General features: G+C 49.0%; 1 protein-coding gene across 1 annotated transcript in view; it reads right to left on the minus strand.

Annotated features, from left to right (window-relative positions):
* Positions 1-16,083, minus strand: part of CCDC3 (coiled-coil domain containing 3) — a 51,630-nt gene extending 35,547 nt beyond the window's left edge. Inside the window, exons 1-2 of the mRNA XM_083819636.1 lie at positions 15,609-16,083; positions 14,511-14,685 (exon numbers count right to left, since the gene is read on the minus strand). Coding sequence (XP_083675762.1) covers positions 14,511-14,685; positions 15,609-16,021 — 588 coding nt within the window. The 5' untranslated portion in view covers positions 16,022-16,083. The remainder of the gene's footprint in view (positions 1-14,510; positions 14,686-15,608) is intronic.
* Between the last annotated feature and the right edge of the window lie 237 nt (positions 16,084-16,320).

A 16,320-nucleotide genomic window follows, 5' to 3' on the forward strand; every position in this document is an offset into this window, starting at 1 on the left:
GGCCACAACTGGCAATATTTTTTAAAAAAAAATCAGTGAAGTATATCACCATTCCCATGTCAAATGAGAGTATAGCTACACAAGCAGATGATTTCATTCGCAACAAAAGAGAGGCAAAAACTCCAGTACCAGGGGTGGGGTGCCAGCTTTTCAGTTGATGAAGCTCCATCGATTTCCCAGCCCTGATTATCTCAGCCTTTAAACTATTCATTGAGTTTCCCTGACATCCCCTGGGGGAAGATGCCTCGCCTAGCCGTGCCAATCTGCCCATGCTAATGGCGGTTAAATATTTACCTGAACTCCTGGGAATTTCTGAGGGCCGATAGTGTGCCAGGGAGGGGTACTGATAAAAGCTGACCTTCGGTGGACAAGGCTGGTCTCCTCCCGATCCCATTATTGTTAGCAAGGAGAAAAACCCCTCCCGAAAAACACTCAAGAAAGATGCCCAGTTGAGGGCAAAGGGAAACATAAAATACATGCCAAATGTATGATCAAAGCCCCTTCTACAATATATGCTTGGAGATCAAATAGAAAGAGCCCTAAAATCTCTGTTGAAGTAATTCAAAGAGCCCCAAGTAAAAGGTCGTCTTACATGATGGTTCCAACAGCGTTACCTGGATTAGAAAGCTTATTCTGAGTGTTACTGCAAGCTTTGGAGTCTAAGGCTTTCTGTGGTCAAATATACTGTTTCTTTTTGGTAAAGTATTGCTAATATATGCATCCTTTTTTTTTTTCTTCTCCTAACACCATTTTGATTTTTTTTCTTTTTGTAAATAAAGCTATTTACACGTTTTGCACCATTTCCTAAATCAGTCTGCACTTGACCGCAGGCATTTAAAAAAAGCAGGGGCAGGGGTTTTGGAATTTCAAAACCCACGGAATTGCTTTAAAGCAATTTAGAAAATTGGATTTAAATCCACAAAATAAAACTCAACGTCTTACAAGCATTCAGCAATTCTTATCCAAAAGGCTTTATAAGCTAGAAGATAAAGGCTCCAAAATGCATCATAAGCTCTAGGCAAATTCAAGCCACCTGCTCCACGCAGCATCACACACAGGAGGACTCTGGGCAGGCTGCGGTGCTTGCTGCAAGCTCTGGTCTTTACCAGAACACACTGAAACTAAGCCCGGGACCATTTTATGCTGGAAAAGCACATGGTGAGATAGAGCCATAATCATGGGTAGGGTGTTGTGTGGCATAAACGCTGCAGGACCACATCAGTCCCTTCCAACTCACATATTATGCTGGGCATGGATTTCCAAATCACTGCATTGCTCTAGACAAGAAGACAGGAACACCAAGTGCAGCTGAGACTGCAAGCACAACTTGGGGCAGGGGAAGGACCAGTCCTGATGTTTGGACCAGTCCCCTTGTCCTGCAGAAATCATTCGACCTTGATAAGTATTCAAGACCTTGTCTTTGGAAGCACTCAAACCTCTACCTTCTCACCACACTCAGATATGACAGAGGCTATCCAACTACACAGGAGGGTCTGGTGGTTCTGGCACTGCAGATCTGGAGCTCATCATCAGAAATAGCTTTTATCTCTAGGAGGGAGCCACCAAGCACTTCCTGTAATGGTTTTCGGTGGAGCCTTTTCACTTAGGACTCATACGAGTCCCTGATGTGTCTTTCTTGACACAAAATGCCACATTAATTAATTGTCACTTTAATATCGGTTTTTATTTAAAAGGCTTAATAAATCACAGGAGAGGTTTCAGCTCAGAAACTAAGACACTCTAGTTTAGATATCAACAGGTAGCTGTTTACAGAGAAGATCAGAGTTTTCACAGTAGTGGAGATCTAGAGCCCAAACAAGGTGTCTAGCTCCTTCTTGGACAACTTAGTGAGCCAAAGATACCATCAGAGGACCACAAACGACTGCTCAGCTTGTCCTAAAGCAGACACCTCTATTTCTTCCTGTACTCTTCTGTTTGCACTGCTCAGTAGCGGGATTCAGCTGCCCACCTTGTGACACCTAGTTCTACCCGAAATGTCCATGTGGTCTCCAAGCTGCCAGTGCAGAAGGTGATGTTCAGGTGAGCAGAAGCTTTCCTGCTGTTCCTGGTCTAGTGCTTGCTCCCTGAGATCTCCTAGGGCACCTCAAGTGACCACAGGCACCTGCTTCATGCCATATAATTGCTCCCATAAAGGTGAGTGTCTCAGCCTTGCCACTGATCCCCACCCAGGGGTGGAAATGCCAGAGACATCCAGCTGGCCTCATCTCAACCTTCCGGGCTTGAGGGTGGAGAAAAAAAGAAAAAAAGAAAAAAAAAGGCTTTTGTTCTTTTAGTGGTTTCCCTTACTTAAGAAAAAGGCATGTTACGCTAATTGGAACCATGTTTCTAAGATGTTAAATAGCAGAATACCACATCTGAACATCTGCTTGGTGCTGGTGACCTACTAGGGTAGGCAGAGATGAACCTCTCCAAGAAAGCACAGGACAAGCTTGCAATGACCTTTGTTCTGTTCTTGGGGTTCCAAATTGCTCTGAATCCTCTTTTAGCTAGCTAGGGAGCTTGTCTCCTTCCCTTCCCCACTCTGGGTGCTTGTGCTGCTGCCTTCGAGGACTGCCTGCCTCTTTCCAGGATGGAAAAAAAAAAAGGAAAGAAAATTGAAAATTCCCGGGATCTGTAGGCGAAGGGACAAGATACTGTCCCTGATGAATACTGAGAGCTAAGATCGATGCTGCCATATCCGCATCCCCAGCATGGGGTTCGGACCAAACCTGGACACCACGAATGGTATGTTAATATTTAAAATTACACTTGGGTTTAGGAGCAGGTCAGAGTACACAATTAGCCCTGGGCAAGCTTGAGATCTCTGCATTTGAAAACATAGGAAATGCTGTAAATACCACAGCAAATGTAATTATCAGAGCACGATGAACACCGATGAACACCACTTCGTTAGCAGTGACCAGGGGGAGGCTTCTCCCCTTTCAGATGTTTCTGACCAATGAGCAGAAACCTAACCCGAGGCTGATCCTGAAGTCCGGACACAGAACAAGGAGACAAATCCCTCAGGGATGCCTCTGGTTTGGGATTTTGTTTTTAGCCCTGATGTGTGTTTAGCCCCAGGTGCTGCTGCTGTAATGGAAGGAGCCACAGCACATCTTTAACGTCTGTAAAGCAGCAACCATCCATGAGAAGCGGGATGCACTCCAGCAGCTCCTGAGTGGCACTAACTTGGAAGCACCAGGACATTTCACAGCAGTATTTTAGCTGCTTCTAGACATGGGTCAAATATAAGAGGGTTTTGTCACTAGATGTGCTTTTGAGCCATTTTTATGGCAGCAGGAAAGATTTGAGCATAAATTACTATTTCCTGGATACGTTTAATCTAAGTTCTGCATTCTTTTGGGAAAAGAACCAAAAATCACATTCGTTCCCTGTCCTTTGAAACTGAGACTTAAGAAAACACAGGCTCAATTAAGATTTTAAGGGACAAATCATGAAGTGTTCCCTGAACTCAGACAAAACGTGCTGCCAGCCAGTGCCTGAGCCTAAACCACGTAAAAGGCAGAACCACAATCACTGATGGCAGCAACAACCCTTCCATGGGTATTCTTCAAACTGTTTCCAATCCACAGACTTTTCTGAACATCTGCTGTCATGTCCAGCATCACTGTAGCTGCCTGCAGGGCTCAGGGAATTTGCAAGTGATTGCTAAAAAAATTTACCTCCGGGCTGTCTTTGAGAATCTGCAGATGGAGGGGCTGTGGATGATGCTACCTCCTGGGGCTGCTCAGGGAAATCTAAATGTTCTTCCAAGGGGACAAGACACTGCTGTAACACCAGTGGGAATGAGAAGTGGACAGGGACAGAGCACACTGAAACCTTATATAGTCCCCCCCAGAGCCATGCAATGGATCTTCCTGCAGAGGCAGGCACCAAAAGGATAGTCTTCTTCCAAGCAACAGCCCCACTCCCAGCTTGAACCAAACCTTGTAAATGATGGAGATTTCACCATATCAGTTGGTTATAGACTTCAGTGGATTATGTCCCCATTTCCTTTTTATTTATTTTTTAATATTTTCTCTTATTTACACCTGTTCATTTTTTTGTCTCTGCTTAGAGCTACCTCTCCAACAGAGGTAAATGCACAACAAAAATAAGCTGCCTGCTTCCTTCCCGCAGATAAACCATGTACACGGAGATTCCCACATTAAGACATCTTTTGTAGACCAGGAATAAATTCTCAGCACCTCTCATCCACCCTTCTGAGACCTCAGAGCATGGGCTGGCATCCACAGGTGCTATCACTAAGTCCCCTCCTTATTATGCCTCCACCTCCACACCCCAAAATGATGCTTTTAGGTGGAAAAGAGCTTTCCTGCTGCACAGCAAAACAGATTTTCAGTGGATGTGGCTGTTATGTTCATGCTTCAGAGACCGAAACAGGATGTTTTCCTCATGCAATGGAAATGGGGACTTCTATCATTTGAATTTCTATTCGCATCCTCGGCCAGCATCAGTACAAGCTGTTCCTCCACTCTGACTTTTCTTCCTTTCTCTCCCCAACTACCATCCAGTTGTGCAACTAGCTGAATTTTTTCCACAGTAAAAAAAAATGTAATCAAAAACATCCAGGAGAACATAATTGTGTTCAGACCCTGTGTAAAGGCTCTGGAAAGACCGAAAGCAAGCCAAACAAGTGAACGTGCTCCGAAAAAGATTTACATTGAAGATGAATGGAGTTGACAAACTCATTGCATTTTGAGGCAACGAAAAGGATGTGTCACCATCCACCTGAAGAAGTAAGTCAGGTTTCATTCCAGCCACATGCTTTGGTTTGAGTAAGAACTAGACAAATAAGTTAAAAGATAGAAAAGTATTCAGACTTCAGTTTCTGATTTTACTGAGGATAAATCCTGGGTCAAAGAGAATTGACTCCACTGGACTAGGATACACAACCAATTTTACCTGCCTTATTTTTACAATCCACAGAACAGGAATAGTTCTCCCTCCACACTCGCACAGCGAATAGAGATAAGTTGCTCTGAGGATGAAAGTATCTACATACTAGCTTACGTTTTTGTCTCACATCTTTTCTCATCTCGAAACACTGAAATGACATTTCCTCTTGCAGTAGCTAGAATTTCTGCTGGTTCCCCATTGATTTCTGCAGGAAACACAGAAATACTGCAGAACAAGTCCATTAAAGGCTTTCAGATCTCAGGAAATATATTTTTTTGCCTCCTTGCTTTTAAGTTTCTTGGGCAGAAATTCAGACCTGGCTTTCTAGCTGTATTATTTCCCTTTCACATTACACAATGTCATGGAAACTTGCTTCTCCTCCTGTGTGTTTTTTTTCCTACTGGCATTCATTTTACAGATAACTGGACTGAAGTTGTAATAGTATCCTTCCAAAAAAAACCACTTTAATTGGGGCAGTGAAAGGAGGCAGCCCCTGCGCCAGCTGCCAGAGGCACCTGCAGTGATTTGGGCAGCAATAAGCTGCAATCAGCCACACCAAAACCCTCCCAGTCCCCCCCCAAAACAGATTTTCTGTTTTGTCACTTCGCATTAGCTGTGTGCTTCCAGGCTGGCAGCAAAGCCAAACCTGCAACCACGTGGCTGCTCCTGCACGAGTGCCACGGGGCAAGGATGCTTCTCCTGGGGAATTTGGAAAGGCTCTTGGCTGGTCGAGGCAGGATGGGCTTTAGAAAGCTCCGTCTGCATCTTCCATTAGGGACTCGAGCTACCGTTGCCTCGAAGCCAACTTGGCTTGCCCTTCACGAAAATAAACATCAAAATGCATGAGCTGGGAGAAAATATGTCCCCATTTGAAAGACTTCATCTCCCTTCAAGGCACAATGGCTGATCCGGTTACAGGCAGTATTACAGGTGTCCCGTCTGCCAGCTGCCAGCTGGATTTTCGCGGTTGTTGATTTTAGTAAACATTTTCTCCATCTCACAGGTGCATCAGGAGAGACAGAAGTAGAAAGAAAAGACTTCTGCCTGCATTCAAGTTTGACTGTGGCCAGCAGCTAAACCAAAGTCTGGCCCTGACCACAGCCGGACCAGTGTATGGACCACAGACAGACCCTGGCCCAGGACTGCTGGCCCTGGACCCCATAAATCATCCTTCCTGACTGCTGAACTACACAAAACATGGATTTGCACACGCAAGAACACTTAACATGTCTACAGACTCACAGATTTACAGAAGGTCTTGGTGGCTCCCATAATTGGGCTGACTCTATTCTCAGGCTAACTTGGTACTGTCACTGTGTACGGTTGAAAAATCATGGGACAAGTATGAATAATAAGTACAACTGGCTCAAAAAAGACAAAAACAAATAAGAAAGAAAAAAAAAATCATCTGCTTCTCTGGGCCACAGATTCTGTTTTCTTTGGGTTCATAGGATAAAACACCCACCCTACAGGAACACAGGCCTTAACCCTCCTCCTTGGCAGTCAGGGATATCCCAGGGAGCACCTTGCCTGCAGAAACCTGTGTTGAGGAAGGTGATTTGGATGTGGACACAAGTGCTTTCAAATACGTGTTGCCCCACATCTCTTCAGGTCCCAGCTCCAGTAACTGCTCAAGGCCCCACCAGCTGCCTCTCCTCACCCACCAGGTGCTTTCAGCCTTCCCGGTCCATCTGTAGCAGGGCACAGACCTTCCCCTTCCCACACTGGAGAGGCTGTGAGTAGGAGGACTGAAAAGCAGAGGAATCACTGAAATGTTCACACATGGTGAAGGAGACAAGGGACCAAGGTCAGCCTTGGTCTCCTCATGTCTTCTTGTCGCTGCTTGTGTCATGCCAATGTCATCTCCAGAGGGTACGGAGGGAGATTTCCATGTCTCACTACAGTGCTGCTGTTGCATGGGAGGTGGGAAGTAAAAAGGATCCCCTCCAGACAGGGCAGCAATTTGCGTGGGGATTGCTTCTTATGTCATTGTAAAAGTGGCTCCAAACACAGCTGGGGTTCATACAAAAATAATGGTGCTTCCGCTAATATCTCCCCTCCCCTTTTTTCCCCTCCCCTCCTGTCCTCTCCTCTCTTCTTCTAGGTGAGCAAAGCATTTGCAGCAATTTGTTTCATTATGCAAATTTTAATAGCACATTCAGCAAGGTGTGGCTACAGTAAAGCAAATGGTACCTTCGCACGAGGTTTCTGCCTCGTCTGCAAATGCCAAGCAGTGCTGAAGGCCTCCTGAGCAAACTGCTTCTTCCCCACCATTACATGTGGGTGCTTATGGGGTAGCTTCAAACTTCCCACTGCCCTCCCCAGCAGGAGGTATCTCTCAGCCCGGCCTCTCCCAAATCTTTTGCTAGCACAGAAGGAACGTGACCAGCTCTACAAATTCCTGCCTCTCCTAGCTGCCCTGAGACCACGGCAGTGACATCCTGCTTATGCCACGCGCGATGGAGCTGGCCTCATCCAGGTTGCTGCATCCTTCTTACACCACGGGAAACTCTTTGGCTAAGAGACCACTTGGTCTGGGGCTCAAAATAAAAAAAAAATAAAAAATAATGTCCTTGTCCAGCCGAGCAAACACTGTGGCAGGATTTGTGCTCAATGGCACCACCATAGGGCCTTCAACCACCTCTGGGCTGGGAGCCCCAGGGGTACAGCACTGCAGGGGCAAGGCTCCCCACAACCTTGGCTGCAGAAGGCAGGAAGGACTCCGGGGTCCCTCAGACCTTGTGTTTGTGTCCCTTGATGTGCAGAGCTCAGCCCCACCACCTACAGCCACCTCCACGGCCACCAGCAGTCTCCCACCCTGAAGGAGAAGGACCAGGCCGAGAGCTGAAATGTCGTACTGCGCTCAGGGCCCGAGGCCTGCTCGCGTACAGCAGCACATAGCCTCGTGCCATGAAATCCAGAGCGATTTCGTGCGTTTGGCAGACAGAATTTCTTGAAAGCGTGGCTCTGGATAATTAAAAGCAGCCTGGAGCCATGTGGGTGTCCGCTCATCACCAGTTCCTGGAAGGATTGCCTTCGGAGGCACATGCGCGCACATCCCCATGGCTGCCCAGGTGTCTCCTTGCCCTGCAGACTGGAAACAGGGTATTTGTCTGGATATCACACACTTTGAGGTGCATAGGTCAGAGACAGCTGTGCTCTGGAGTAACCTGCACCTGCTGATAGGAGCAAGTTGGTCCATACTCCTCTGCCAGGAGCTGGGACAATGATGTGGGACTCTCCTCGCCTTGTCCTGAACCCACGTTGGTGCAAAGTGGGGGCCTCCCCTCAGCAGCTCCCTTTTAGTCACAGAAAGAGTTCAGGGCTAGGGAAAAGCTCTCTTTTCAGCCCCAAACTGAGACCGATCATAACTGAGGCTCTCACACACTACCACAGGTCAACCCTCCTGTGCTGTATGACAGCAAGAGGCCAAGCTGCCTCCTGATAAAGAAATAAGGTGCCTCTATAAGGCACCCTAATAAGGGAGACATTTCCCTCTTTCCATCCTTGGAAACATTCAGAACACTTTCTAGGTGCTATAAATACAAGACCATATGCAATGGAAACATCCCGTGGATAAGACTATTTTGTACTCCTCCATGATCTCTATTCTCTATTTTCTCAGCCTGTGTGGTTGTGAGAAGACAGAAAACTGATAGGGAGCTGCCAATCACACCCTTAAAAATCCACTACCACAAGATGGGTGGGAAGTTTTGGAAATGAGTCAATGCCATTTCCATGCTGAAAGGCTCTCAGGGATGTTACGCAAATATATCAGCTGTCTCGTGGTCTCCCCTCATCCCATACACTTGTCAGCAGCTCTCCATCTCATCTAATACTGCTCATGAGTATTCAAATCAAACACAGATTGTAGGAAGGGGGTACACTCAGGGCGGGTTACTGGGAAGAAAACGAAGGCACTGTAAATCATTAATAAAATAACCCAGAAGCAATGTGCACTTTCTATCGTGCTATTAGGCTGATGGAGCAACAACTCTTCCAACAAATGGCAGGGCAAGAAACCCAATGTAAAAAAAAAAAAAAAAAAGAATTTCAAACCTCCTTTTGTTGGACCCTATTTTTATTGACTTTGAGGTCATTTTGCCCTGCCTTTGCCACGTTGGAGTGTTTTAAAGTGAGAATATTTTCTATTTCCCAGTCCTTAGGGCCAGGGAAGGGAGGATCCCTTGTGCAGCTCATGCCACAAGCAAACACAGAAGGTCAGTAAGTGGGAGTTAAAGAAAACTCTCAAGCAAGCCAGGCTTCAGTGGCCAGCACACCGTGCTCAAGGGCATGCCAAGAGTCTGCCCATGACCTGCCCTTTCCAGTTCTCCAATTCCTTTCCCAGCACCCAGGGCAGAGAGGAAACTGCAAGAGCAGAAGCTCTTACCTTATAAAAGAGAAAAAAAAAAAAAAAAAAAGCAAGCTGCTTTTTTTTTCTATTTTTTTATGTCACTGAGTACCCTGGATGCTTCAGGGTAACTGAAGGTGAAAACTGTTAGTTATCAGCTAGTTTTTCTAGTGCCCACGCTTTGCATGATTCCTGTAGAGGGGTCACCTTTAGCACTCCCTGTGTTCATCTCAGCCACAGCAGGAAGAGTCCTGGTCCCTGCACCCGACTGTGGCAGAGAGCATCTCTCCAGCAGGTACCCAGCCACACTTTCTAGCCATGATACTATTTAATTACTGTTCAGACTCAAAACCAGAGAGGTCAGAAAAATTATGGAGACTTCCCCAGCTTTTCCTCTTCTTTTCCTCTCTCTGGGGGTAGCAGCAGCCCCATGCCAGTCACCTGGGGAAAGGGATAAAAAAAGGTCCTGATGGCAAATATTATGCAAAACCTTCTCTGGTAGCCCAAAGAGCATTTGTAGAAGCTGCTGTTTTTCCATGCTCTCATGGTCTTATGAAGTGTGTCTGAATGTGAGCCATGACCATCCGCCCAGCTGAGATCATCAGGGCAAGAAACAGGCTGCAAATGCACTGCTGCCCAGGGATGGGGTCAGGGAGTGATCCGACCCAGTGGCTCCCGGTGCGTGCACATGGTCTTTGCTAAAATACAAATAGCTCTGAAACTATTTCCTCTGCTTCCGCAGAGGAAGAATGCCATTTAATTTAATTTTCGTTTTGCATAATAATGGGAAGGCCAATTATGCAATTATATCCCTTTTCTTATCTGGTTCCCTTTTTAGCTGCTCCAAAGCCTTGCAGGTGTTGTAATCAGGTCATCGGGTGCCTGCTACAGCAGCCAAAATGCCACCGGAGAGGAAGACCCGAAGATGCTATGCAGATATTTGTAGACTGCCTGCTAAAAAGCTAATTACCTTGCTTATTATTGACACTGACTATTTTCCTAAAAGCTTTATTATTACCCAAATAAATCTAATAAATCTCTGAAGGTCTCCCAGAATGTGAGAACAGGGTAATTCAACTGAAGTAGCAGCATGACCTTGGATCTCATGCTTGAGAGGGGGAGAGGCAACACATGGAGGGAGACTTGATGAAAGATAAAATCTTCCCCTGCAACCTCGACAAGTTTAATGGAAGTTATTGGGCTCCTTAGCTTCCGTGGGCTTTATCACCAGTGCCAGCGCTCTCAGTAGCTCACGGTCAGTTTGACATGCTGCTGTTGACTCCCTTGTTGTGATGCACATGGGGTCATCTCGCAGCTCACCTGGTGCCCTGCAAAGCAAGCACTGCATGGCCTCAGGCTGCGAGCATCTCTGCAGCTTTGCCCAGCGAGCTCCCAACAAGCTTAAATGGAGGCCAACAGACTGAGCCTCCCTATCAGCTTGTTGACAAAACTAGGAGCTGAAAGTCTTTTGAATAACAAGTAGTTTGACACATGCACAAGGGCGTTTGACACCTCCATAAACCAGACCTCGAGTCACTGTGGTATAATCCCTCCTGTGCAGACAAAGCAGCAAGGTCTCATTCAAGCGACTGTACAACCCCGCAGCAGGCCAAGTCGGGAGAAATGTGAGCCACCACCTTTGTTTGCACCGAAATGTAGAAGTTTACACGGGGCCAGGATTTCAGTCCCAATCCACTTTGCAAAAAAAAAAAAAAAAACAGGAGGTCGCAAGGCTGCTCCCTAAAAGCATCCAAAGCTTTCAGCAATGCAACACCAGTGCTGCTGGTTGCACCGACCTACAGAGAAAACTGGGTGGCAGACAAAGCTTTGCGAGCAATGCCAGAGGGGAAGCAGGGGGTAAAGGAAAAAGGCCCCTGGGGCACTTTTAGAGCCCAAAGGGAGCTGGAGGTTGTGCCTTGGCCAGCACAGGGCAGCCTGGCATGGCCGGTGAGGAGGCTGCCAAACCTTGCAAACTCTTTGATGCGTCTGCAGGTCCTCCCTCGGGGCACCGACGTGAGGTTTGGGTACAAACAGGGAGCTCTTAAGAATTTTAATCGGGTTTTTATTACTCCTTAATTGGTCCTTTCTTTAATAAAAGCACCTTATTAAAGGAAACTGCTGTGACTGCAAGATTCCTTTTATAGGCAAATACTGCAGCTCTCAAAGGGGAGGGGGAGTGGGAAGAACTGACCGAAACCATAACTCCAAGGGGAAGAAGGGGAGTTCCTATGCCATTATCTCCACCAACATCAGCTCTTAAGCTTTAAACAGAAGTGGCAGTGACTTGTTACAGCCCCAAGCCCAGAGCTGTGATGGGAACTCAGGGCTTTGGCAGCAACCTAGCAGCAAACCTAAGCGAAGCAGGAGGTCTGCAAACATCGCTAAGAGGCTGTGAGAAAAGTCAGAACGGGGCCCTGTTAATTACAAGCCTGGAAGCCAACACGCAAGTGCCTAAAGAAAGGACAGCTTGAGCTACTGTTGCTCTCCAGAGTGGCCAGAACAGGCACCTGAGTGAATTTACGAGACTGTGGGGTTATTGGAAAACCGTGGAAAGCAGCGTCTGGCCCTCAGCCCAGATTGCAAGGGGCTTAAAAACGCAGCTGGAATCAGCTTCCAGCAGCAGTAGCAGCCCGGGAGGAGGAATGTGTTATCCCCAACAAAACGCGCCTGGGGTCTGGCCTCCTTTTCCCACGTGCCCAGGGGCTTTCCGAAAATTAAAAGGTTTTCCTGTGCTCTGCATCTCTTTACTGTGTCAGTGCACCGAGGGTTTCCCACACATCTATTCGCTCTCTTTTCCATCGTCTTCCCCAAGTGTCAGGCACAGCAGCCGGGACGAGGAGAAGGAGCTGTCGGTGTTCCCCTGGTTTCACCCCGTGGGACAGCCCCAGTGAGGCTGGCTGCAGGCAAGGAGCACAGGAAAAAAGAAAAAAAAAAAAGTCTTTTGGAGTACAGGATCCAGCTGGAAGAAGATTTCATCACTTCCAAACCTGCTAGGGCCAGGCTGCTTTTTGACAGAGTGCTTTTGAAGATGTCCCAGGACCCAAAGGCGGGACCTTAGCTACTAGCTCCTAAACCAGACCTTCACCTTCTGGTCTGAGGATCTCAGCATCTCCTTCTCTTCCCTCTGTCTTCACAAAACATTCACGAATGATTTTTACCAGGCGTTTATGTCAAAAGACAGCTAGCAAGATCCCTGCCACCTCACTACAGCATGGGCTTCATCATCTGTGTAAGATCTCCACCACTTGACACCATCACAGAACCCCTTTGGCGTCCCCAAGCCCCCTAAAAGCCCATTTTTCAAAAAACTCCAATACATAATTCTCCAAATCATGTTCACAGAGTGCATTTGGAAGCGGAAATTGTTTGCGCCACGGTGGGATGCAAAGAGCTGAAGCAAACAGATGCAGGAAAGCCACCACAAGATGTGACATGGCAAAACAAGGAGCAGAGCCCTAACCAGAGCTGCACCCCGCGTTGGGAAGAAGCGGGGAGCACTCGCAAGAAGGAGAAGCAAATTCCTAACGCAATTCCTATCCATCTCCCAAAATGGGAGCACAGATGCTTGGGCTGAATGGGAGCACAGTCAGCCTGAGCTATTTTTAACTGGTGCAGAGGAAGCGTTTACTTTTCATTGCTAAAGGAAGCAGCGGGGAGACAAAGCAGCCGTCAGTAGGGCCGAATTTATTCCCTTGACGGGTGTGTGCCGAAGTATTTAAAGCCCCCAGCCCCAGCTGTAATTCCCCCCCTAATCTGCTCGCAGCTGCGCAGGGTCATGTAGCGCAGCAGCTGAAAGGCACTTTTGGTTCATGCTCTCTAGGTTGCTCCAGCCTGCCCTGGAGGATCCTGCCTCGCGGTTTCCCTTCCAGTTAACAGGTGAAATGTACTGCTGGCATAAATAAGCACCAACCCATAGGTTCCCCTATATTTAGCTCAAAATGTGTACTCGAGCGTCACCATTCCCCCTTTTCTCCCCGAAATATCAGTGATGGGAAAATTGGTGTTCGCGGGGCATCCCACGGACTGGGGTCATGCCCGTTGTGCTGCTGGCCAGGTGGCAAAACAGCAGCTCGAACTTTGCACATGGGTGGTCGGGCAGTTTGTGGGGGGAAAGGCTGGGTTTGCTGCTCAGCTCCCTCCCAAGCAAGCCACCAGAGCTTCTGCTGCCGCACGTAAAGATTGTGCCTTGCAGGGATCCACAGGAGACGCGAGCGATGACGCATGCCCCGTCCACCCTGACCTAAAGGGGTGCTTAAAAGGTTCTCAGCTACCAGTGGAAACCCCCAGCTACATAAAACAAGGTCTGGCACTAACAGAAAGAAGTCTCCAAGTTCCACTTTCGGAAGCGTGGATGCACATCCAGAACAGGCACACACATAACTGCAGGCTGCTCCCCACTGCCAAGGAAGTGTTTAGTAAAAGCCTGCCTTTATTACAAACACTGCAGCCCCATAAAGCTCGGAAACCACTGGCAATGGGCACCGGTGGACTTCCCATGCTAAAAATGTACTTAAGGGAGGATCGCCTGGAGGGTGAATTACTTGTGGTGGTCTCCCCTGGGAGGAGAAAGAAGAACTTCATTCAGCCTGCTCTGAGGCAGGTGCTGGCATGGCTCAATGCCCTCAAGAGTCTTTTTTGTTACCCCAGCAGCTACGAAGGGAGCTTTGGGCAATTAGTTTAGCAGATGTTTATGTTGCTGTGTGGAGCTGGGAAAGAATAATGCCCCAAATCTGCCATGGTCCAGACAAGGGCACAGCTCTCACTACCTGAGATGAGCACAGGAGCAAAAAAGCAAAGCTCTATTCCCAAACGTTTCCACCTGAAGTCAAGGTATGGGGTCTGCAAAAAGCAAAACCTGGTCAGAGCAGGACAGGAGAACAGACAGGGCTGGTTCCCAACCTGCTGCTCATGGACAGGCTGATTCCAAGCTTAGCTCAGGTCCACAGGAAATTTAAGAGCCAACACAGAAAACAGAGCATCTCCCCAGCAGTGTGTAATTTGGCCAGTGATGCCGCCAACGGAACAGAATAGGAATCACTGGGTCACAGAATGGCGTGGGTTGGAAGGGACCTTAAAGATCACCCAGTCCCAACCCTCTGCCATGGGCAGGGACACTTCTCACCAGACCAGGCTGCCCAAAATCCAGGTTGGCCAAAGAAAGTATATATACATACGTTTACAAATGATACGTAAATGCCTGTGCCCACTTAGAAAACTGGAGAACAAGTAAATCCCTTACCCGGTTGTCCTCTTGAATCTCCCAGTCACTGGAGAAGCTCAGGGCATGCTGCGCCTGCGAGCAGTTGGAGAACTGGAAAAGGCTGGCAAACATCCTCCGGTTCTCCTGCGTGTCCGGGAAAATCGCCTCCTGGAAGTTCACGCCGTGCGGCAGGAGGATGTAATTCTCATCCATGCTGAAACACAAACCACGCGGGCGGCCCGCTGTGAGGCTGGATGTTGGTTTCTCTCCTGCAGAAGTCACCCCCCTGGCTGAAGCAAGTGCCACCAAAAGTTGCACGGACAGACTTTTAGCCAACGTGTGGCTCTTAGCTGCCAACTTCCACCCTGGGATATTTGGCCAGACAGCAGCAGGACGGACCTAGCACTGATATCTGCTGCTTCGTGATAAAAACGAACCCCCGAATCTACACGGCACGTCTGTATTTTGGCCTTGGGTTCCTACTGAACATGCATTGCCTTGCCCCTGATCCCCGGGTTTAAGGACTCCTTCAAGCAGTCAATAAATAACTTGCGTGAAACGTGCTTAAAGACGCTGCCTCCGAGCGAGCACTGGACAGCATCAGAATGTGTTTTGCTACACACCCAGTGTAAGAATATACCAAGGATTTCGAAACAAGCCACCGAGTAATATTTCGCAAATGCTTCTGGATTGAAAGGTCGCGGCGAAGCCTTGTTCCCACATCGCGGTTTATTTTTCTTATTCTTTCGATCAGCCCCGGGGTCGGGGTTGGGGAGAGCCGGGAGAAAGCCTCCGGGTGCGTTATTTGGGGATCGCTCCCAAACCCCCGGAGCCAAACTTCGCAGAACAGGCGGCTGGCCCCACTCCAGCGCCGGAGAGCAGCCCTGCCCTCCAAATAAATAAATAAATAAATAAATAAATAATAAAATAAATAAAAATTTAAAAAAAAAATACAAACCCGAGGGCAGCGGCTCAGCCCGCATCGGGAGCGCGTTGCTGAGTTCTTCTCGTCTGGGTCGGTTTTGGGGTTGAAGGATGGGATGCTGCGACCCCCCCCCCCCCCGCCTCCCTGGTCCTGGAGCATCCCCTCCAGCAGCGGGACCCCCCACCCCCGACCCCCCAAACCCCGGCACTCACCGGAGGAAGAAGAAGTAGGAGTAGCCCTGCAGGACGGTGTGCGAGTGGCAGGAGAAGTATCCGAGGCCGGTGAGGTTGAGCCGGGAGCCAGCGGGCACCTCCAGCATGCTGCCCCACGCCTGGTCGCACAGCAGCTCGATTTCGGCCGAATAAAAAAGCCCCCCCGGGCCGTGCTGGGAACCGGCTGGGGCGGGGGGGTCCCTTTGCCAGGGCAGGTAATTGTAAGCCCCGTAGGGATCGGGATGGAGAGCCAGCACCCGGGCGTAGACGATGATCGCCGCCAGCTCGGCTCGGCAGCCCTCGCTCAGGGGTCGCCACTCGGCCGGCAGCTGGCAGCCCCCCCCGGCCCCAGCTCGCCCCCCCAGCCCCAGCGCCAGCCCCAGCAGCAGCAGCGGAGGCAGCGGGGGTGGCATCGCTGGGGGGGGGGCCGTGCCGGCTGGGGGAGGGGGGAGGTACGGGGGAATACGGGGGGCAAAGGGGGGGTGAGGAGGTGGGGGGGAGAAGTGGGGGAAGGGGGGGTGTGGGGGTGTTATTTGGTGGGGGGGGGGAAAGGTGGAACCCAAAAGGATCCTAATTTGGGGGGGGAGAAGGGCTGGGGGGGAAGGAAACGGAGATGGGAGGGGGGGGGAGAAGTGGGAAAGGTGGCACCCAAAAAAACGCTGGGGGGGGAAAGGTGGAGAAAGGCTGGGGGGGGTGAGAAGGAAGCGAGGGG

Source organism: Anser anser, assembly GCF_964211835.1.
Source record: "Anser anser genome assembly, chromosome: 1".
NCBI classification, from domain to species: domain Eukaryota; kingdom Metazoa; phylum Chordata; class Aves; order Anseriformes; family Anatidae; genus Anser; species Anser anser.